Raw genomic sequence first — 24780 nt, 5'->3', positions numbered from 1 at the left:
TTTCCTGTGGTTGTGTCATTACTCTCCAGCCACATAATCAAGTAAATGTGACTTCCTATGACACACCAGCAGGAAGCAAGGAGGAACTTTCCCATCCATCAACCGATATTACATCAATCATAGGCGAGAAACGACCCACGTGTTTTTTGCAAAGGACGTTTAGTTAGACTTAAGGAAAACAGAGCAACAAAACCTATTACAGGAACAATTTCTGACAAACAACAACTGCACCTTAACAAAGCAGCTCTTATTCATGGTAAAGAAAGAAAGAAAAGGAATCACACTGAACATTTGCAAGCCCTGAGATGTAATGCAGCGTATCTTTTGGTTTAAGTGCTTACAATAAATAGAAATTACATAGCCTGTATACTTGTAACCTGAGGAATCTGATTCAATCTACACTAATACGAGTAAAATAATACTAGTCAGTATTAGATTAGCAGGGTATATACGTTAGCCATGAAAATTAACCTTTTGTGGGTTCCCCTAATAACGACAACATCTAATATCCTGACCTAATAAAAAAATACATATATTAAAAAAGAAAAAAAAAAACCTCACACACACCACAAACTGCAGATAGCTTTACCTTTCCTGAGGTGCTATAGGCTGTATCTCAGTACAGAGGAGGCAGGAAGGCTCTGACTGGGGGTAGGGAGGTACTTTCTGTTTAGCCTGACGTGTGCACACAACCTGCACTAGAATACAAATGGGTAACAAAAAGGCAAGTYAAAGAAACACTGTAAATACCTCAAACGTGGCTTAAGAGCAGCACCCCAARGTGCGACAATTGTTGTATTACTCAGACCCGAGTTTAACAAAACTYGGTAAATAAGCACCTCCTAAAGCTGTCCTGGGCCAGGCTATTTTCTGTGTTCTCCCCAGAACACACTGCACTCGTCACCCAAATGGACATCAGCACCTTGATCACTGCAGCAATGCCCACCACTGCAGGATATGCGGCATATGTGGCTTGGAATAAAGAGCAAAAAAAACCATACAAACACCAAGCTATTTTGCTTACCAGAACTGAGGAGTCAGGAAGMGCTCTGCATCTGCAAGCCATGAAGCAGAATCAGCCCGCAGAGCCCCGTCCAATTTCCCAGCTCCTTTCCCAGCAGGGATGGCTAAGGCCAGTTACCAGATRGATTTCCTACAAGACAACACTTCACTAAACTGCACTTAACCCCTCCCCATCCTATGTGTGGATGTGGCATCTACAGCTACATCTACTTTCTGTTGCTGCCRCTCTGGTTAGGGGCAGACCCTTATGACTGCTATTTCACCATATTAGCAAGAGAAGCCAGACCCRCCGATAGCTGAGCGGGCATTTATATTTTAACTATGCAGTGACAGAGCTTGGCACAACCTGTCAAATAACCCTTAACATCCACTCTTTTGAAAGAGCCTGAAACTTGCAGCCCTTGCCTAGTTTTCCCTCTAGCAAAAGCTTGAGGATACAGTGAGGAACTTCATAAATGGAAGACTAGAAAGTGATTTAAAAAAAAAAATCCTCAATAGTAAGGCGATGCACTGGATGATATAATTCTAATAAGGTTTTTCCATTTCTAATTTCTACTCTTCAAAGAAAATGAAATGGCTTTGCCAGGAATGAGCAAAATCGCCRTAGTGGCCAAGAAAAAGGAAGAATTAAATATAAAAGATTATATATGAGTAGATAGCTTATATACTTTATATAAAGAATACAGGCAAGATTTTTTGTCATCTACTAAAATATAAACTGGGAAGAATCTATATGTTTCCTCAAATTATTAAACTCTCTGATCAACACAGGATTTGGCAGGACATCATTTAGCTACTACAAGAACCCCCAATGAATTCCCACCCCYGGAACACGTGCAGTCCTACAGTGCAGGAGCTCTCCGTGCAGCAGAAAGACCTGGCCATGCTTTGAGGAGCCTTCTCTTAGGTCCCCTCCTTGAAGGGGCTCTCCATCAATTCTCTACTATTTACGTTCTTATCTCAAACTTCACATTTATTGTGGTTTGCATCGGCTTTCTTTTTTTTCATACATAAACAGATAGCCTCTGGAAATTCATTACTTTTCACATTATAGGTTGTGAATAACACCTAAACTCGGCTTTAATTACAACTGCAGAGCTGTATAGCAGCCCAGAGCCAAGGAGCACTAGGAGCCCTGACCCAGATTCCGGAAAGCACGTGGTTAAGCACAGCCTTAGTCAGGCAAGCGCTTAGTGCTCCGAATAACTGCAGCCATTGATTAAATCTCCTTTGCACCCTTCTTGGAAGCAACTCATTTGCACTGAAACTCAGGACCTTTTCTTCCCAAGGGACTGCAATTCCGTAGGAGACAGATCTCTTCATTTGCTGTATTAGCGGCATCCAGCAGGCCTTAAAGGTGGCCCCGCGCCAGCCACCCCACTTGACGGCAGCTGCAGACCCCGGCACAGCTCGCACATTTTTGGTGCCTGGTGTTGACAGGGATTACTTAAAAACAACTGCACCAGAAGAAATTGTTCTGCAGGCTATTCCTCAGCAGGGTTTTCATGAACACAGCTTGTCAGAGCAAGCGCTAATTTGTATTTCAAAACAACAGTGATTCCAGTAAATGCAGCCTATCCTTTTTTTTTTTCCCTCATTATTATTATTCACACTCTCGAATCCTGTGTTGATCTACTAAAACTGATGCTGGAAAGCTAGTTCCAGCTTTTTCAGCGTATTAATTTCAAATACATAGCAAAGATTGATTACTCAGTAGCACACAAAGCCAAAAACATTTCACATTATTTTCAAAAGCTCCTTATTTAAGATATGTAAATATTTGATTATTACGTAGAAACAGTTTTTTTTWAAAAAAATATGTACCTAGCTCCCTCTCAAGAGGGAAACAGACTGCTCACAGTGGCAGCCTTTTTGTCTTAGTTGAGGGCAAAGCAGTAAGCGAGTTCACGTGCCAAGTACCATCCCTAAAGGGATTTAAGGGCAACCCGCACACTTCAGAGAAGCACAAAATGGGCTAGTGTTACTTTACATCTATAGGAAATATTCTTTGGTCTCAAATTGGTCAGATGAGAATCCCCCCGTAAAAATCTGAAAAATCCACACACACTATTCTGAATTACACCCGTTACTTATACTCATTTATATCCACATGTACGTTTTTGTATCTAGCATTAGAGCCAGAAAAAACAGCTGAGAAACATGGAAATGGTATTAAAATTAGCACGGTAGCTTAGCATTTCATCAGCTGTATCCTGTTTACCAGCAGATTATCACATAATGCAGTAGGGACAGACCAGAGAACGAGGCTGCCTYGGTATTTAAGAAGGGCTGAGGTTCAGAGTGAGCAGGGGCTGCTCGGGCAAGAAAAAGGCACCCCCAGGACCAGCAGTTGTACTAGTTTGATACAAACTAGTCCTGCAAAGCTCAGTTCTGTCGCCAAGAGAAATGACACAGGTGCACGAATGCTATAAGGAGCTGACTTCAACTCCAGCAGCTGGAAACCCCTTTCCTGGGACTGGAGGGGCAGGAATGGGGATGGAGAGCAGTGGTGCTCCAGGTTGTTCTGTGTTGGAGCATCCAGACAGGCAGTGGGCAGCATTTGGTGACAAGTACTGCCATTTAATTCCGCCCCCCCAAGACCTGTTGCTGATCTCCTCCAAGAAAATGAACACTTGAGCGGACAGAATGACACAGTGGTCTGGAGCTGGTGTGAAAACTGTAATTTGTACAGTATTAATTCAAGATCGATGTGGCCAAGTGAGCCCTCTCTACTGCAGTAAAGTCAATTTTCCAACTCTCACTTTTCACACTTGAAAGCAACAGGTGAATATTAACAGGCTTGCATCTTAATCTACACCTGTAATTACTTAAATTCTGATGGCTCACACCTGATTTCACAATGGACAATTTTTAACTGCAATAGGAAAGTATCATTAAGGGTAACCCATCTTTCATTCATTTCAATTAATAGAGAGCTTTTTGTACTCTTKGTTGCAAACAGGCCTCCCTAACTCCATTAGCTATGGAACAGAACACAGGGCTGTGTAATAACACTCATTATTTATCATCCATCATCAATAATTCCAGTCCTCTTGACCTACACTGTTCTACTTCCCTAATTGCAAACTTAGGATGGGATCATTAACTCGATAAAATAAAACTAACTCTGACACCAATTCTAGACCATTTCCTCTGCTAATCGGGGTGAAAAAGCTGAGCAAATTTGAAATCAGACAGATTGAAAGACAAGCAGGAGCCTTTTCTGATCTACATTTCAGATACAAGAGAGCCACAAAAAAGGCTTTCCCAGCCTACAGTGTAAAATACGCATCCATCACAAAGTGCCAACACTATTTTGTACCAAAGGCTAAAAGAAAGCCCAGTTACGTGACATCTTGGTCAAACACCAGCAGCACTTTTGCTTTAGAGAATGGCAGAGATTTGCAGTTTCCTTTACATTATGCTCATCAAAACAGATAACAGATCACACCAAGAGACTGTTTTGCTCTTTGATAATAGGAATTGAATTCATTTGCTATCATCTGCCAATGCCCTGGGCCACACTTCCAAAACCAAAGACATCCATTAAGACACCTGAAATGAACCCAAGTAAATCCAAGCTCAAATATTTGATTATTTATCTTCCAACCCTGACCCCAGTGACCACTTTTGAGGTAACTGCAACCTATTTAGGGAGCTCTGGGTGCAGTGTCCCATTCACAGGGCAAGAATCACCTCAGGAACRAGCACGGTCATCTACCCGAGCACAGCACTACAGGGAGGCACGCAAAGGAAACACGCAGCATTTTGAGTTGTGCTTGGCCACCAAGTGGCTTCTGAATTAAAAATAATATACACACACATTGATAAATGATCTAGATTTTAACTCACAATCTTCATAACARAAATATTTGGACAAACTTCAGATTTAAAAAAAAAAATCTTCCTCCCACCCCAACCCAACTGCTGGCTTGTCCTATAAAAAGTCACGCTCCCAAATAGCTAAGAAAGCATTCACATATTTTATTAAAATATCTGAATAATGACAAACAGAGAGGGAGAGAAAGGGGAAAAAGAAAGAAATGCAAATTTGTTTTATCTGGACAGAAAAATGTTAAGTTAGCAACAGTTATTAAATAAATTCCCATTGCTTTTCYACAAAGTATGGCAATGTTTTTTAAATTATTTTTCTATTGGTTTGTGCTTCATTCTCACAACTATCCATTCCCAAAAGATTTCCAAACAAACAGCAGTAAGAAATAAGTAAAACTTTCATTAGCAAATGACTAAACCCAGCAGAACAGCCAATCGTCTTTCCTTGCAGCAATAAGAGAACTTTATCTCAGAACAGTTTTAAAACACTATTTAATCAAAAGGCTTTTGCAGGATATCACAGTCATATCTGAGTACAGAGTGACTTTTTTGGTAAATATTATGAATCGGACAACGACAGTGTTTGCCTAAACTCAAAAGTTTGGTCCAAATCTAATAAAATATATCTTTGAATAGAGAGAAGAGAAATGAAGTAAAATGTGAAGTGGACACTAGAAAAATATTTTAAAACATAATAATAATAATAMTAAAAATACTCCTTTACTGTACTATTAGCCAGCTGAAATAAGTTTCCATAATTTTTAAAAGTTTAGCTTCTTAAGGCTTCGAAGCAACTAGATTTCCTTAAAACATTTTGCTTACAAAATATCAACAGCAGAACAATTACTGTATCGCTCGAGTAAAACCGCCTGAGATTATCAGTGAAAACACAGCACACTGTGTACCAAAACATTTCTTCTTTGGTGCTTCTTTCAGAAGCAGGAAAAATACAGGGGACTAACTCAGGTAGCGCTTTGGTGCGGATCCTCCTCCCACGGCTGTCAGAGGAAGACATAAGATAGTCCCACATTATATTACTAATTTATGGCTTGCAGTACTAAAACACTGTATTTCATATCAGTTTTCCAAAGCGCATGACCCTGTATAACTCCTAAGACTCTTGACGAGCACGTACCTCCTGCTCTCTACATTTTGCATTTCTGCAAGAAAAGCCAATGTGAGCATCAGGCACCCGACTTGTCTCAACCTGGACAGCAGGTGCTGCCATCAGACACYGTGTAAGATACAACATACGGCTGGGGCATTTCTTTCCTCTTTTAAATAATCCTGTTACGATAGATCAATGCCACGAAAATGCACTCTTCCAGAGGCCATTAAGGGGATAATTTCCCCTGTACCCTACGAATGCACCAGCTGACTGCAGAAAAGGAGCTCCTCCAGGTTCCAGGCTGCTCCTGTGGCTCTCCTGTATTCACTCTTCAATAAAATCTGCCTCGACTCACCCCGCTAGATCTGTTAAGGGCTTTGCAACCTTCTGCATCAACCTGGCAGCTTCAGCAAGCTTTTTTCCCCTCCTCTCAGTGTAATTCCACCATTTCTTCTTCCTTCAGGGACAACAGTGCCTCTACTTGAAATACAGGCCGGCAGCCAGGAACTCTATCATTGGATCRAGTATCCAATACCCGTATTAACGCACCACGATTCTGATACAGTCTAGAGAGAGCTAGGAGAAGGAGACAGACACTTTAATCCAAAGAAATCTCAAATCCAAARCAAGGTGGATGCTGGGCAAGCATCTGAGCTTTGGATCTGGAAAAGACACCCGCTGTGAATCCCTGGGGGCCAAGGGTACCACTGACTGACAGGGAACAGTGCCATGGAAGCACAGTTTAAGGCACTACCATTTGCTGCTTCAGGTTCCTCTTTCTAACCGTTACGGAAGCAGCTGCACCAGCTAAGCAGCGCTGTGGCACTACTGCAGCTGGGAGTATCCCCGCGATGAACTGAGCAGTGGATTCCTTGTGGTTTCATCTGTTCTGTAACAAGGAGATTTGAAAAGACAAAGGCACAAAAATAAAKATATTGGGAAAACATATTCCTACTACTTAGCCCATCACCTAAGGAAAACAGAGAGGTCTTTTCACAAGAATGGTTAAGGAAGAGAGATACAGAACAACATCTGCCTCCGGATGCGGACGCTCTCTTCCAGCCACCAGCTAGCGGAGATCGCGGCACTGCCTGCCTTCCCTCCCGGCTGCGGAGTGATGCTTCCAACAGCAAAGCACCCCGCAGCCCTCGCTTTCCAAGAGTCACTCCTCCCTCAGCACGCAGCTAGAAAATCCCTGTACATTACAGCTTTCGACGGGTGTTGCCAACAGTGGCTCAGAGGTACAGCACTAAAACTGAAGTGCCCACGAAGCAAACCAGGAGCTGGGCTCAGGACGGCTTGGGCTCGGCTCAAGGCTGAGGTAAGAACACAACAGAGTGCCTCTAATTCGGACAGACAAGATTCCCCTCCAGATACCTATAAGAACATTAATATATATAATATACCTAAGGGTAGTTTTTACTTCTCAAAATGAGCTCATTTCTCTAAAATAGACTATCATATTTTTAAACCCACTTTATCCCCTTTAGATTTCTACAAAATAAAGCAACAGTAAAGTTAAGCCAAACTAAACTTGTTGCTTCTTTTAAAAATATTTTCCTTTTCTTATCAGAAGCTTCATTACATCTCACTTTCATTCCGAAATATTTTACTTATTTCTTCCAAAACACAAATTATTTTCCAAAAAAAAAAAAAAAAAAGTGAACTATATTCAGACAAACTGGTTGTTCTGATCAACAACAGCAAGGACAATAAAATATGCAGAGTAAATACATACATGATTCCCAGGCATATGATATAATGTCCAAATTAGAGAAAAATACACACTCTTAAAAAAAATAATCATAGGAATAAAAATGATTGGACAAGGACTAGGCCAAGAAAAGTAAGACTAGAAAGCCAGGACAAAGGCTGATAGAAGTGTGTGAAGGTGACCAGCGAGAGGACTTGAACGTAAGAGTTATGATAGTCTATGGCCTTTTCAGTGCTCATATCGGATCTATTCAAGTAGTCCTCAGTACTGTACATGTTATTTATTCTAAAGACTGCTCTCTGAAGTCTCACAAACTTACGGCAGTGTCTTTATGACATATATTGTATTTCAAAATTCCCTTCCAAGAGCAGGTGCTATACGATCTTTATGACACTGGGAGCTGGGACACAGTAAATTAAGGTTAAAAGTGGTCATCCAATGTTAATCTCTAGCTTCAGATTGCTAGAYAGGAACCTAATACAGCACCTGGCATTACACAGCACTCTCCAGTTTAAAGCAAAAGTCGCAAACGGTTTCAGCAAACAGCTCAGAGTTTTCTTATCTCTTCACATCAAACCACAGGAAACCAAGTAACCGATCTATACGGTGATAATCTTCACAATTAGTGGCTATGTACAAAGATGTGGTTATGCAGCCTACGAAGCGCCATATAAAAAACGCCCAGCATTAGGTAAGAGAGCCCAATTCCCCATGGTTTGTTTAGTGCTGTCCCTCCAAAGCACCTTTTTCTTCCCTGCAATCCACATGGTCGGTCCTGCCGGAGCTGCTGCCTCCGAGGGCTTGGGCCCAACACACGCTTAGGGATTTCCAGAGTCCTGCCATCCTACGGGATAGGTGCTGGGGCCAGGGTAAGCTCCACGGCCCCAGGTGGCATGCACAGAAATGGGTTGTTAATTGGGCTGTTTCCTGAGTTTCGAGTTCAGGATTACATAATTTTTAAAAAATTATTATTTCTATCACAGACACATACCAGGGAAGTACTCCAAATACTAAAGAATACAATGGTCAGCAGAAAAATTAAACAACAGCATGAATTTTGAGAAGTATTTACTGATATCCAAAGTCATTTAAAAATCATCTAAATGACTTGGAAACTTTCATCCAAAATCCAATTACTTTATACTCTGGACAATCTATGTGCCAATGACCTTCAGGTTGCCTCTAAGTCCCATTTTACCCATCCCGTAAAGTTGGACCTCCCGGACCTGCCTCCTGGAAGAATCCCCACAATCCCTGCCGAATTTCCACCCCTCTTCCCTGCTGCTCTTGTGTCAGAGGGGTGAACCAAGAGCAGGGCCCACGGCTCCCTGTTCCTCACTTCTGATGCTTCAAATTCAATGCTCCAACCCCCACAAGTACGGRCAAACACCATTAACCTGTTAAGCAACTCCCAGAAAGGCCCCTCCTGGCAACTTTGGATTTAACTTTCCTTTCCATCTGGGAAAGGAGGTAGATAAGAGCACTGAGTTACAGCTATTTCCTTTCTTTAAGGCCAGAAGGAATTCTCTGACTCTCAATATAAAAAAAAAATGGAATTAGCTCAAACTTTTATGTAGCCAAAATACTTCACAGATGGACTAAGAACATCATGGGAATTTCTCCATAACACTACCAGTACCATTCCTCACTTCCTTCTCCCTCCCTTGAGATCAGGCATCTTGTTTTAGGTGGGAAAAAAAAGAATACATAACTAAAAATCTACTGACCACCYACAAGACAGAGTCACCCAACACATTTTGTTCAGCTTCCTACCTGGCCGTGCTGCTGTCAGCCACACGTTGCTCCCCGGGAGCAGCCGACCCCGCTCAGGTGCACAGGCTGAACCATCGTGCAGCCGAGCTCCAGGTACCGCTAACAGGAAACAGCAACCAGGAGGTCACCTGCAAAATGCTGCTTCCCCTCTAGGGGTAGGCAGCGTGGAGGGATCCTGCTCTTATCTTCAAAGTATTAGCTGACTTCAGCTATGGCCTTCCAAGCAAAAAGGTATGAACATAGTCATGAACCAGGCTTTGCATTTCCAAGTGACAAGCTGGACTGGTTTCTGCTCTGATTACAGACTGCTCGAGATTGCCTACGGCCTGAGAAATACCTCAGACTCTTGCACACGTAATACAAACATCTCAAATCCTGCACAAAGAGTGTCCCAGGCCAACGGCTCAAAGCCAAGCCTTGCATAACAYTTGAATCATGCTCAGGACACAAAACACTTGCCTCCTACACTTGGAATAATTCTGAGAATTAAGAAAGAAAGACTTGGCCCTATGCAGTATGTCATCAACTTTTTCGATCTGAAACCATACAAGAGCAAGATATATGTTTGGGATCCACATTTGATTCACATTTAGTGCACACCAAAACACTAGGGTCATAGTAAATACAGGAAATCAGCTCTGAAGTGCAACCTTTTTGCTCGTACATAGAATATAAGCAGAGGGCAGCGCCCGGAGATGACTAGAAGGCCAATGTGCTCTACCACCCTACTGACACTGCAACAGATAAAACCCCCTTCCGCAGTAAGACTTCCTTTGGAAGGAAAATTGAAAAGAATTACTTTTGTCACTCTCTTAACATAATGAACAATATCAAAAGAGAGGGAGGAAAAAATTAATGCATTACTTTAAACATGAAGTTCTCCATCCTAACTGCTCCTCGAGACAACGAGCTCCCAAACGCCCCACAGAGGGCAGGTAATGAAGCTACGGGGCAGAAACGGGTTTTCTTGCGCACTGCTGCCGTCCACAGCTGCCCTTGGAGGGACTGCAGGAACCCTCATCAGGGAGGAGGGCAGAGGAAGTATTAGAGAACTGGTGTAGGAAAGCACTTGAAAAACAAAGCTCTTTGTGATGGTACTAACAAAGCCTAGGAAATTCTCGAGCACTGCAGTCCAGAGCCAGTTAACCTACAGCACATACAAGAATCAAAAGGGGAAAAAGCATTCAAAGGGATGAGTAAAGGAATTCTCCATTTAATTTACAGCTGGAGCTCCTACATGGCTAACTTCACAAAATGGGGAGCAATAGAAGAGCATTATACTATATATTAGATGAGAAAGTTTACATAAGAGTGAGAAGGACAAGAGAATCTAAAAAAAAGTTGAGGGGAACAGGAAGTTCTCCTTGGCAAGCTGTGCTTTAGCTCCAGGAACCAATGAACAGCTGGACCTGCACCCTTCCCTATGTTGTTCGGACAGATACATTCACTAGAACATGGCAGAAAATAAAAAGACTAAGAACATTCAGCAGGAGATGGGGTAACTGGATTATTTACAAGCAGCAAAACCACAAATGGGCTACTGAAACTCTCCAAAACAAATACTAATGTAGGGTCTGGTTTTGCACTAGCCTTTGGGCTAGAGCAGCATTTGGACTTTACTGACCCATAAAAGAAGGAAAAATACACATACACAAGAGACTACTGTTAGGACTGCTTAAAATTTTACACAGGTGTGAATGACAACTCACTGTTTTAGAGCTTGCTTTATTAGAAGGATGTCTTATTAATGCTGTTTTCGAGAGAGCTCACTAAAAAATGTGCTTTAARATAAATATATCAATTGAAGCATTTTGATACATATAGAGACAGATTGAAGAGTTCACTACAAGTTGTTCTTTTCTCTATCCATCTGCTAATGAAGCCAAGATTGGATTAAAACCCCAAATCCCACTTCACGCTCAAGCAAGGAAACAAATGCCTTTTAGCCCAGCCCAGCATTTCAAGCACTGGTTCATTTACGACCTTCCCCACCTCCCTACAAAATACAGCATAAAGGGAAAGGTGGATAATTTCTGGAAAGTCCTACTACACCAAATCATGGATAGGTAGCAACCCTAAATCAGCATCATTTCTCAAAAGCTAGGTGTGARACGCTGAGCACAGGAAGAGCTAATTCCTCTCCACCTTCAGGMAACATGGACAAGGGCTGGCTGTGACAGCAGACAATGGAAGGCAAATCCCAACCCTCACTACACTTCCCAGCAGGACCTCAGAGATAAAAACACACCGTGCCCACTCTCCAATTTGTCTACTCAATGTTCTTCATGAACAACTTTTGCCATTTGAGTTTGGCAAAATAAAAAGAACAAAAACACTTTCTAGAGGAGAAAAAAAACAGGTAAACATAAAACGGTAAGCACAGATTATAGTAAAATGGCAAAAGAACCTCATTCAAAAATATTCTTTTTAAACCCTCTAAAAGTTTTCACTATAAAAAACAACAACAACAAAGTATATTCCATGAATTACACTGGGCCCGGGGGTAGTTTCTATATAAAGCACTATGCCATGAATAAAAATTCAGCATTTCTATACTGTCATGTCATGATTAACTGTTGTAAAAGCAAACCAATAAATCAACCCCAGGGCACCATACACAACATGTTCAAGAGACTGTAAGGACAAGAAAAAGAACAAAATTAAACAAAAACGTAGCAGCATCTGTCYTTAACGCAAAGGCCACAGCAACCAGGAAACCGCTGGAGTCAACACAGTTGCGTTAAAGTCARCCCCTCGCAGGGAGGGTCAAAGGGAAGCAGGAACGGGCAGGAAGCAGATACCCAGGAGCAACAGGTCGGAGAAGAAAGGCAGCCGGGCAGGGAAGTTTCCTGCTCCAGAGGCAACCGCACGGCAAAGCTCCCTATCCATGCTGTCCTACCACCTCACCCCACCGCCAGCAACAAGGTTATCAGAGGAGCTGGGTGATCTCCACTTGCAACTCCTGTGAGAAATACCTATGCACACACAGCTTCCAGTCGCCAATATTAAGTGAAGACTCTGATCAAGAGCTCCTGGTTGCCTCTTTTGCCATCAGATTTGCCTTTCTGGAGGAATACAAAGTTTTTACAGGAAAATATTCTACCATGTCAATGTTATATACAAGACCACTTTCTTCAACACTGTCAAAAGTCCCACCTAAAATCCACTCCAGTCAACAAGAGTCCTATAGCCACACAGTAAGTGTGGCATTAGGCTTTATCATATATTTTATTTTTTAGTAACTTTCCCAAAGTATCTGTGGTAGCTCAAGAAGCAGGGCTGTAGAAGAGACTCTGAAAAAGGCAGAGCACTGAACAAGTTAAAAGCATAACTTTTTTTGCAGGTCTAAGTTCAACGAACACAAATAGTTGCTCAAAACACCATTATGGCAAATATCCCCCTGGCCACGACAGAGGAGTGGCTTCCTTTTGGAGCAGTAAAGCAACTGCCAGGTCCTGCAGGGTGTTTTATACTACTGCTTCAGTTGGAAGAGGGAGGAAAGCAGCAGCCCAAGGAGTCAGCACATCACAGGGCTGGGCTTCCAAGTCTGCAGAGCAGCTTTCTCAAATAACTGCACCATGAAAAAGAGCACGCCAACAGCACACGGCAGAGTTAAGCAAATAAATAAAGCACTTTAAGCACACAGAAGAGACAAGCCACCTACACTTACAGGAATTCCCACAGTAAACAACATTTTAGAAAGCTCAACGGGGAAAAAAAGATTAAAAAAATCCAAGGAGCACACATATGAAGCCAGATCCTAGAGGCTGCTTTTCCACTGACGTTCTGGGTGACTTTCAGCAAGCCCCAGCTCTGCCTGCAGGGATGGTTAGGATGCTCACAACCACCCACTTCTCTTAAACAGGTTTTCAAGACACTATACTCAAGTGGCCAGTATTATCATTGATACCGTTTCAACAAGAATCACACTATCAAAAGAACAAAGAACAGTCATAATCCACTCCAAATAAAGTATACACTTTTAAAGTATTCTTTAAGTTAAAGTAAAATAAAGGAAATATTCTCCTCAGAAGAAAAGAATTATAGTACTTGAGCCCTGGTTTCAATGCTTAACCAGATAATGTCCTCAAGTGACTTGGCTTCTTTAAAAGCTCAGCTGCAAACAAATTGCTTTAATACTGTATGGGAAGCAGTGAATTAATTTCACATTTCTATCCATTAAATGATAATATTATTTGGCTTACAGACGCTTTCTTCTTCCTACAAAGCAGATATCATAGTTTTGGCTCACAGCTATAAGTTAACTTCGACCACTTTCATCCGAAATAATTTTATTGTGAAAATAATTTGTTTTCATGTACATCTATCCATATATTTACACACACCAATTCTTCCATGCACACCATCCAAATTACTGTTTCAGTCTCACATACAGTTTTGTCTTGTGGGACAGACAGCCTTCCTTTTTAAAAGCCCACTGGAGATCCATTTCCCTTCAGATATGGCAATTTTCTGAAGCCCCAATATAGCAGCCACGACCAGGGGAATGAACCTTCCAGTGCACATCCTGGAACTGAGGGGAAAAAAAGCAGCAGGGAAAAAAAAATAAAAGTAAAACAAATAAATAAAGATGACAGTGAAGTCCTCCCAGACCAGGCAGGCACAGAGATGCAGACACTCAGGGCAGAGAGCATCAAGGAGGAACTGAGGGTCTGCTTGGCAAGTCCTAGGTTGAAACTCAGGTTCAAAACACCTRCCAGTTACACACTCAGGCTTTGGCTACTTCAACTTTACTTGAAAACTCCAAATGAGAAAGAACATTTGGTATTATCCAACATACACAAAGATGTACACTGTTTTATAAACACACATGTACACACACATATAGGAGTCCWACATCTCTCTAATGAGTGCTCAAGCTTAGCTCAAAGGACGCACTTTGATGTGCTTGACCTGGCTCCTATTGAAGCTAATGGAAAATCTGCCCCAAGCTTTGGTGCTGGGGGCGAGGATTAGCAAAAGCAGTGCCCAGCAAGCCGAGTAGAAAKCCTTACAGCCTCAACAAAATTACTTCCTTTGCCATCTTCCAGCTGCTCCACATTTCCTCTGCCCTTTCCCACAGGAAATGATTTTGTACCTTGACGCTGGAGCACTGGTAAAATAAAAATGACCTTCACACCCTGTAACTCTAAGAGAATGATTTTATTTGCTGAGAGGAGACAAAAGCAGAAAGAACAGGATGAGGTATGCTTGCAAGAGACTGGAAATCTAAATTAAAAAAAAATAAAATAAACAGCAGCCTAACACTAAAAGTGTTACAAAATCTTCATTCCCTCAGAAACTAGGAGATAATCAAGTCTACTGTATTTTATCAAAGAAAATACTTGCCCCAAACAGGTGAATCAATCCATTCTTACTAGATCTTGTAACCTATCTCTACATTGTCTCAAGTGAGGGATATAAATAATAATATATTTTTAAAAGTTGAAGTTTTAAAAACAGTCAATGCTCACTAYACAGTCTTTCCAGGTATTTAAGAAGCCTTTGTAAGTAGGACTATGATGACATACTTCCCCTCCCCCCCCCTTTAACTTCCATGCCGAGATAGAGCAAAAAACACTGAGATTGGCTTGCTCCCTTAGAAAGAAAACCTGAGGAGGAAATTAACGCAAAATTTCAAGTAATAATGACTTTTGGGGGAGAGGATTAAATCCACAGGCAATTTCAAGGATCCTAATGTTAATGCAATAGGAATAGTAAGAATATATAGAGCAATCCCATTAAGTATCCCTGAGTTTTGGAGAAGGGGAATGTAGAAATGAGGCGGCATGCAGCCAGACAGCAGGTCAGCTGCCCTCACCTCCCTGCCCTTGTTGCACCCTCTTCTCCCAGGGCGCAAAGCACTAAGCCCCACTGATGGGCTCGGCTGCCAGCTGTGGCCGAGCACCCACGGGCACCTCGCAGGCACCGGCATCAGCTCCGGCTGCACCCACGCAACAACATCTCCGCACAGAMACCCCCTGCGAGCGCTAAACACACCACCACCGCAGGCAGCAGGCTCCCATTTCACCTTCTGGAGTTARAAAGTTACTAGAGGATTCATTAACCAAGAAGTCACCAGGTTAACCAGAATTCTGAATGTGGATTATCATCAATAAAGACACTTAGTCATTTCCCTTTTTCCAGATAAAAAAGATACTAGAGTATTAGCAACAACACACACTACCAAATATTTAAAAAACAAACAAGAAACCACACCCATACTCATCTACATTTATGTGAAGGGTTAAATAATGGCTTTTATATAAACACAGAGGTTTAAATTGCATCTTTCACTAGCCCAAGGCAGTCCCTAGGTATGAAGGAAAAAATAGCAGTAGTATGAAGGAAAAAAATAGCATTACTGCAAATATAGGCCTTCTAGAGCAGAAAGAGCACAGCTAAATAAYGACTTTCTCCACAAATTTCTATTTGTGTAGGAAGCTGTTTCTATAATTTCCATTCAACATATCAAACCATGTTTTTTTAAAAAAAAGTCTTTTTTGTACCAGCCACTAATAAAATTATAATTTAAGAAGGATTCTTTTATAACACAATAACACAGTGTTCACCAAGTGCCTTCCAGAAGTTGAGGGAAATATAACATAACTGTTCCAAGTCTGTTGAAATAAGACTTCTTGTATTTCATTTAAAGAAATACAAGCTTTAAACTAAAGCATTTATAAACACATAAATACACCAAMACACATAAAACAGACATATAATTCTTTCCAGGAAGTCCCCATCATCAAAAATCAGAACTATTCTGAAGATCTCTATTCCCTATTAGAAATTCTCCCATTCACAGAAGAAAAGCCTAGGAGGTAACTTATATCAGCAAAAAAAAAAAAAAAAACACACACTATGGAACTCATTGAACTTCTATACTAAGTTTATATCAGGATAAGCTCCTAATGACAAAATTTTTGACCAGTTTAAGTCCGTCTGTCCCCATAAGCACCTGCAAAACAGACATCAGTAGCAGGCAGGATATAGCCAGCCTTAAGCCACCATAAAGCTAGCCCCCACCCAAGATAACATCAGGGAGCTACAATTAAAATACCAACTTTTATTTCTTCCTCCTCTTGTTACTATGTGTCTTGCAAAACATTCAGACAACAGAGAGCCTGCGTTATGTACAGAAGGGAGGGTGGCAAAGGGGAAAGGGTGTTAGGAGCATCGCGGCGCTCGGGTGTAGCAGCAACGGGAGCGTCGCTCTCACAATCCACTCGGTTGTAGTCACACAACACAAGTCTTTGCCACTTCTCCTGCTACTTTGGCCACAGGAGTAAAAGAGCTCACAGCCCAAATAAACAGCCCAGGGCTCCAGCTCTACACGAGCTTACAAGCAGAAATGATTCTTATTAGTCTGAGGGAAAAAAAAAAAAGAATCAAAATCAGGACACCAGCATTTTGACCATGGAAATGTCAGGCAGACACATAGCGATTCAAATGGTAGTAGAAAGACCAGTTGAAGTCTGACKTGGAGAAAAAGCAAGAAAATGGGAATAGCGGGTGAGGAGAAGGACCTTCACTGTCAAGCAAATACTGTAAAGCTTCCTAAGGAAGAAAGCTACCACTAAAAATAATAAATAAAAAAAGGAGAGAGTACCCAAAAATGGAGACCGGTGGGCCTTTMACTGCCTGTACAGCCTGTCAAATACAGAAGCTTGAAATAAGACACAATTTTAAGCAGGAAAGGATAAAAATGGGGAAAAAAAARGCAAAATAAGAGGAAATACTTAAAAATATATATTTAATGTGGAAAAATGTTCTATCCTCTACTCAGAGCAGACCTGGTACATCTTGGTACTGGTACTCTTATCTTCTACTGAGAGAAGCAGACGTGGTACCTCACCAATAAACTGACCCCAAAGAATCAAAAGCACCTACAACGCTGTGTAACAGAAAAAAAAAAATTAAATTTGAAGTCTGGACGTGGATAAGAAATAATTACGAAACACAAAGTCTTAGGAGTCTGGATAAACCTCATGTGGATTTTACCCATGGTGACCGCTAGTAACCTAGTTGGGCTGTATTATTAGAAATTAGAAAGCAAACTGACCTGTCTAAAAAGAAGGGTTTTGCAGTTACAAAGTCTAACGTCATGTTTAAATGACTTGAAATAAAAATCTTAAGAGCTAACAAYGGATTGCACATGACTGACCTAATTCACTTGCATTTTTCCAAGATTTTGGTCCACATTAGTAGCATTTCCAAGCTTAATGAGGATTTCAGAAAAAAATGTGTTAAGTTATGACTGCAGCAGAACAAAACATTCTAGCTGTTCATCCAGAAAAAGAAAATCAAATTAAACAAGTAGAAACACTTGTGCAAGAGTAACCTGCTTTGCCAAAAGATAGAGTTTAGCATCCAAGGAGCTGCTCTTTCCCTTGAAGCTTGCCCAGCTGTCCACACTATGGTACCTTTTTAAGCAGGGGGGAGAAACCAGGCTGGCAACAGGCTCTAATTSCTTCTGGAAGCTTTCTATTGAGGTGATAGATTCCTACTGTGTTCAAGTAATTAGGGATGCTATGAATGGGTTAAGACTTGCAAGAACATCTTCAGGATCATTTACAGTGTCAGTTTGCACAAAACAATCAGGAAAAAAAAAATGGGATAGCAGCCTCCATCCATTCTCCATCTGGAGATTTTGGGTTTGCAATTTAATTGTAATAGAAATGGAAAGCACTAGCACTTTGGACTGTAGGTATGACTCAGAAGTCAAATTACTTCTATTTGCTGGAGCAGCTCAAAATTCAAGCACTAATCTATGGGTATAAAATAGCAAAAACAGAAGTTTAATCTCTTTCAATCTCCATAAAAATACATGCCAGAGTTTTAACCATATCAAACCAAAAAAGTTAATTATATTTACAGCACTACATCCTGTCTTCAGCTAATCGTGAACTTCTAATATATACCAGTTTATAAGGGTATTTCTGTAAAACTCCATTTAAAAGGGAGAGGGAAAACACACAAGGAAAGAACTTTCAGACACACACGTACCCAGCATCATAATCCTATTGAGAGGTTAAAAACTCAAATATGTCCTTAATCAACTTCCACAAAACATTTTACAATTATGGTAATTCTATTAGCAAAATACTGGATTAACACTTTAATGGAAAATGTCTAATTAACAGGAAATTATTTGTGCCGGGAGAAATATAATGCACAGTTAGCAGACTAGCACAGAAAAAAATGTATAAATGTATTTCTGCATTTGTTCCTGTTGGATGAAAGCATGCTAGAAGCTTCCAGACTGAATCAAGGCATTCCCGTAATTCCTTCAGATTAAGTACTAGTTGCTAGCGCCCAGTTTTATACCCAAGCAATAAAAAGGACACTGCTGCCCTAAGTCTACACGAGTACAGGTGTGCCAGAAGTTCATCAGGTGGCCTCTGACTAGCCACAAACTTCCCTATTCCAACAGRGCTGCCTTCAGAAACCTCCTTTTAAAGAAAGAAGAAATGATTATATCCTCACTCATCTGGAAACTGGCTTTAACTCTAAATCAGAACTGAATGGTCTCACAGTTCACATGGTCGTGGCACAAGTGTTCATTAACTTGCAGTAACTAGCCCTTGCACAGGACAAAAATAAGAACTGAAACAAATGCACAAGAGGTAATAGCTAAAAGACACAAAGGTCAAGCACAGAGCTACCTGGCAGGAAGGCGTTTGCAAGCAACTGTTCTTTTTTCACTTACTTTCCCATACTTTCACTTTATTTTTTTACTAATTCAGTATAAAATTCCTCTATAAATGCCGCTTGCACACTTTTCTGAAACACACACATTTGAGGGCAGTCTCTATTTGAAAGTACTAAATAGCTTATTTCTAATGATTAACATATATAGAYGAAGATGACAAATAAAACAGGAACAAGTGTGTGCAAATAAGCTGTTCAAGTCATACTGTAAACAATGACCTAAAAAGTTAGTTGTAATTACAAATAACCCATAAAACTGCAGTGACTTCCATGCAGACAAATCCTCCTGCCTCCATCCACTCTGGGTGCAGGAGAAAAAAACACTCCCTATTAAGAATAGGTAGATGCTTAAGCACCTGTGAAATGGCCTTTTGCAAGCAGGACAGGCCATACTAAGACATAAATGAGTTTTTCTTTTCACATATGCCAGTCAGAGTAAAATGGTCTCCCAGTTTTATGGCTATAAGAAAAAGCAATGATAATCCCTCAAATGCAGCTTTTGTTTTGTTCTGAAACAGCACACAGCAAAGACTCAACSTTATGTTTTTGCTGCTATCTCTGAAAAAAAAAAAAAGTGCCTGAACAAATGTTTTATAAAAGTTTGTTTTTAAAAACACAAATAAACAAACCGTATCTGATAATTCTTGTGGTTTCTTCCTTTGCTGACAAACAGATAAATAAGCCAGAAGGGGGCAGAAAAAAAATAAAGGTCTAAAAGTCTAAAGTATATAAARTACCATATCACATTCTGTTTTTTATCAGAGATAAAATGAGAACAATAACTTCATCAGGAAAAAAAAACCCATACAACACAAGTGGAAAAAAAAAAAAGAATTAAATGAGATCTTCAGGTTTTAGTAGTGCCTTCCATCTTCCCTCCCTTGGATCTCCACGTGTTTTGTAATATTTTTAAGTTATCCTTCAATGCACCCTAAATAATCTGGATGTTTCTCTTGAAAGTTACTTCAGATCAGTGCCATTATATAGGAAGCGTTTCTTAAATTAAACTTGTAATGATAACAACAACAAAAAGACACTGAAAAAAAGTTATAAATGTTTATCTGGTTTATCCTGCTTCACTTCTTCATTAATTACAGAACTAGGTAACAGGTACATAAAATACTCCTAAAAGATCCAAGCTCTTGGAACATGAAGCTTCTTAGCTCCTCTAAATACATCAGTAGGCACATGGCTCTCACTAAAACCTTATTAGCTTTTCTACGCTACAACACCTCCTAAGCCTTTTCCAAAAATTTTTGAAATGTGCTATTAATATTCAGCCTTACATGAAGCATGGYACGTAAGATCTGGGGCCTAGAATAGTTTAAACAGAAAAATATTTATTTATTTATTGGTATGTGGATTTGTAAAATAAATAAAACCACATGAAAACAACAGCCCCACCCCAAAACTACTCAACTACCACTAAACTACTGAAAAGCAAGAATAAATTATGTGTTGTCATTCTCAACAGGAGTTTGCAATCTATTTTTTTAATAAAAAAATAATTACTTCTAGGAGAAGTAATCCAAGCAAGCAGTTTAAACTRTAAGATGAAAAAGAGTTCTCAGGAGTAAATTTCTGTTTTGTAAATGCACTAGCACCCTMGTTCTTTTAAAGTATTCATGCACACATGATCACATTCATTCCAAGACTGGTCCCAATGATTTCCAACTGAATTATTCACAATCCCCAAACAAATTTGTGAATGTTTGGGGCAAATTCTGGCACAATTCACCAAAGGTCCTTCCAAACCAGCAGTAACAGATACAGTGGGACCAAGATTTACTCCACTGATGGATGCAAAACACAAATGAACACRCACTTCATTTTACACCATGCACTGAAAACCAGGCGTGCTTCACAAACAGCACTCTTCAGRACTCCCAGGTCTGAAATTATTATTTTCCTTAGTTTTCAAATAGCAAAGATGGAAAAAAAAACAGTTGAAGACACTTAAACTTGGAGTCACTGACAGAGGCAGGGGCTGAACCTACCATTTCTGGCTGATGGCTTTCCACTTCTACCACTATTTAGTGTGTCTCTGACTTTAAACCATCTATCCCCTCTTAGCAATCATTCACGTTGTTCCTCCCTTCACTGAGAAGGTAATATGTGAGGTTATGACTATATGAAAGAACAGGGCACCCAAGAGTGTGTAACCAATGAGCAAGAATCCCATCCTGGGAGCCCCTCATCTCAGCAGGAAGGTCAAGGGTGGGAGACAAGCACACAGGATAAAGACATTCCTACCGACACTCACAACACAGTGGGTGTTAGGAGCCATGGCTCCTGCATGTCACCTCACAGAGCCCTCGGGAAGCTCCCCCTGGAATAYGGGCAGTGATGCTGGGAGCAGCAAAGCACTCACACCTCTTTGGGCCATAGGGCTCCCATGCCAAGCTGACAAATGCTGCAATGGGGGAGCAAAGGAGCAGCAGGAAAAGAGGCTAGTGAAACGCCTTAGTCTCTAGCCTTACTTCCATTAGCAACCTGGCAAATTCAACCCAAAAACCTGCAGGTGCTGTGGGAACCCCAGAACACCACCAACCATTTGACCAACCACCACCATTAGGTCTGCTACCATACTACCATGGTCAGCTGCACCACGCTGGACTGCAAGGGCTTCACTATTCCCATCAASACCTTTGCCTTTTCTTTTACAGGACACCACCTTGCCAAAGTCATCCTGCAACTGTAAATCCTCACATAAAAACTACCTTTGAGCCAGGGATTTTTCAAATCTTTCATAGCTTCTGAGTGTCACAACATCTTCAAGCTCTTCACAAGTAATTTCTAATTGCTATATCCACCTTAGCAAAGATACATACAGTTCTTCCAGAGAGTAACAAAACCAAGACTAGTGAGATATGAACAGTAAAAGAAACTTAATTATCAAGTCAGATGTCCTTTAGATATCAGCATGACCACAGCAAGGAGCAGAAAAATAAACATACACACGTACACCATCCTCGAGTTGTCAGGTCAGTTAATAAAGCAATGTCTTCCCTCGGTGACTTCATTACATGCAACTCTACCAGTTAATAAATCAAACACTCATTCTGCATTTTGAAAATGTGCCTTTTAATAAAGGCAACCTGATGGTGTATTTATTACCAAGTGTAGGTGATAAATGATTCTAAGCATAAATGCAGAACAAGAAAATGACTTTGAGATTTGAAGGTCACATGCAGTAAATGTTCTCATCAAGGTACTACTGTCAACCTGTATCTTCTGCTTTGCATCTATTTTTAAAAAGAGGAAGAAAATATATCAAAAGAAATGGAGACAAGCAGTGCTGTCATAACTTGAGAACTGCATTGTTGTCACCCACTTGTTTTTTCTTAAAAACCTGCAAATACTATAAAATCTTGCTAAACCTCAAAAGATGAAAATGGAGGGTAACATAATTTTATTCTGCCTTTCTACTGTGTTTTCCTTACCAGGAAAATCAATCTAATTAAGGTAACAATGACTTGATGCTCAAGAAGRGAATGTGTTTTTCTCCACTTTCACAGACATTTCAAATTCATATCATTTAAGAAAACCAAAACATCTTCTTGTTGGTCAAACTGTTCATTTTAAAGTGCTATAGATTTGACTGCAGGTGCAAATCATAGGACTGCATATTCATCTTTTTTTTTTTCCCCTCCCCAGAAAATGTATCCCTTATTTATTCCAAATTCTCAACAACTTCAGGATACAAAACTCAACAGCAAGGCCTAAAGGGAAGTAAATATACCTCACGTACCAGAGCCTCATCCAGGTCAAAAAAAAAAAAAAAGAAAAAAAAAAAGTTTTCTATTTACACGAATACCTCCACAACGAATAACCAATGCAGCATCTTTTTCACCTCCACCAGCCTGCTTAAATACAGTAAAACCACTAACACTGTCGAGTAAAACACGGAGTTATAAACAACCYCCTCTTACACATAAATAACAGAGACATTATACAAAGCAGACATTAGCAAGGGCGGAAATGCACTGAATAAACATATTCAAACGTACCCCATTCCAGATACTCCAGGATATTCTTCTCTCTTCGCAGGGGGGAATTATTACATTCATCGTAAAGGCAGATGAGTATATCCAGCAAGGTTTCCACGCTGAAGCACTGCCCATTCGTCTGAGTTGGCCCATCCAAAATAAACTGCTCCAGCTGCTTCAAACGTACTTCTCCAGACATGGTTGTTTCAGTTTGCATGGGGGTTTCTTTCTTAATAATAATTTTTTTTTAMAAAAAAAAAAAAAAAAAAAAAAAAGGAAAAAATATCCAACTTTTGAAGGTACTGCTGCTTAAAAAGGAAAACCAGGAGTATTTCTTACACGAGTGCCAAACTGGGGTGATGCTTGACTTAACCCACCTCGGGGTTCCTCGCTTCAAAATAAAACCTAGGAAGTTTGGGCACACGTATAGAACGTGTATATAGGGTATAAGTATAGATTTTTTTTAAGGAAAGAAAATTGTTATCCTAAAAAAAAAAAAATGCGTTTAATAGGAAGAAAAATATATATACAGTCACTTCTTGATATAAATAATAATAATTAAAATGAAATTCAACCAGGGCTGCCCGAYACCAGTTCTACCGCGTGTGCGTGCGCGTATATATATATCTCTATTCCAAAAGCTTTTTTTTTTTAAAAAAAAGTCTCCTTCTTCATCCAAAATTCAAATCATGCAGCATAATCCTGGAAGGAATCCCACCACCGCATCATGGAAGTGCGAAAGCCCCTCTCGCTCCGCATCCGCGCTTCGCGCCCCGGCAAGGCTCGGGAGGGGCAGAACGGATAAAAAAACCCGTGTGTATGTGTATCTATGCGTGTGCATTAAGGCCCCCCGCCGCAGGCGCAGGAGGCCGGCGCAGGGAAGGAGGGAAGCAGGGAAGCAGGGAAGGAGGGAGCCGCCGCGCGCCCCCCGCCGCCGCCGCCCGCGCCGAGCCCCGGGCGCATCCGCCGCTGGGGGCGGGGAGCCGGGCCCCGAGGCGCGGCCCCTCCTCGGGGCGCAGCCAAGTCCGGCCCCGGGGAGCCCTTCCCGGCCTCCTCACCGAGCTCCTTTTAAGGCTTTTCAGTGATTCCAGGAAAACGAAGTCTTCATTTTTTTTTTTTTTCCTCTCCCGTCCCCGCTCCGTCTCTCTGGGCTCTGCTGCGGCGGCGGGGCGGCGGGAAGCGGGGGGAGCAGCCGCCGGGATTAAGCGCACGTCCCCCCCCGCCCTAGGCGGCGGCGCCGCTGGAAAACGCTCATAACCCTGTCAAAGGCTGCCCATGGCCGCGCCGTCCTCCTCCTCTTCTCCTCGCTGCTGCTAGGCCGGGAGCGCGTCCTGCGGCGGCGGCTTCACTGCGCCCGAGGAGATGCTCGCGCGGCGCGGGCGCGACGGGCAAAGGGCATCTTGGTGGCTGCGTGTGCGCGCGGAGCGGCGGCGACGCTCGCCTTCCCTCCCTCCTTCCCTCCCCCGCTTCCGCGCCCTCCTCTTCCCCGCCGGCCGCTCCCTCCTTCCCGCCCTCACGCGCAGGAGCCGCCGCGGAGCCAGCAGCAGCCCAACATGGCGGCCGCGGCGGGGGGAGCTGCCGCCCGCCCGCCGCCGCCGACACCGATGGGATGGAGGCGGGGAAAG

At 41.5% G+C, this 24780-nt stretch overlaps 1 protein-coding gene across 3 annotated transcripts in view; it reads right to left on the bottom strand.

Annotated features, from left to right (window-relative positions):
* CDC42BPA (CDC42 binding protein kinase alpha) overlaps positions 1 to 24240 on the bottom strand; it is a 145552-nt gene extending 121312 nt beyond the window's left edge. For 2 of the 3 annotated variants that reach the window (XM_026048043.1, XM_026048045.1), the window contains exon 1: positions 23177 to 23404. In XM_026048043.1, coding sequence (XP_025903828.1) covers positions 23177 to 23372 — 196 coding nt within the window. In that variant the 5' untranslated portion in view covers positions 23373 to 23404. Of the gene's footprint in view, positions 1 to 23176; positions 23405 to 24213 lie in introns of those variants that run through there. The other variant, XM_026048044.1, reaches the window with a different exon arrangement.
* Between the last annotated feature and the right edge of the window lie 540 nt (positions 24241 to 24780).

The sequence above is a fragment of the Nothoprocta perdicaria genome, unplaced genomic scaffold (genome assembly GCF_003342845.1).
Source record: "Nothoprocta perdicaria isolate Ctin4 unplaced genomic scaffold, notPer1 scaffold_51, whole genome shotgun sequence".
NCBI classification, from domain to species: Eukaryota; Metazoa; Chordata; class Aves; order Tinamiformes; family Tinamidae; genus Nothoprocta; species Nothoprocta perdicaria.
The sequence above is the reverse complement of the archived record's forward strand: the minus strand, read 5'-3'. Positions and strand labels throughout refer to the sequence as shown.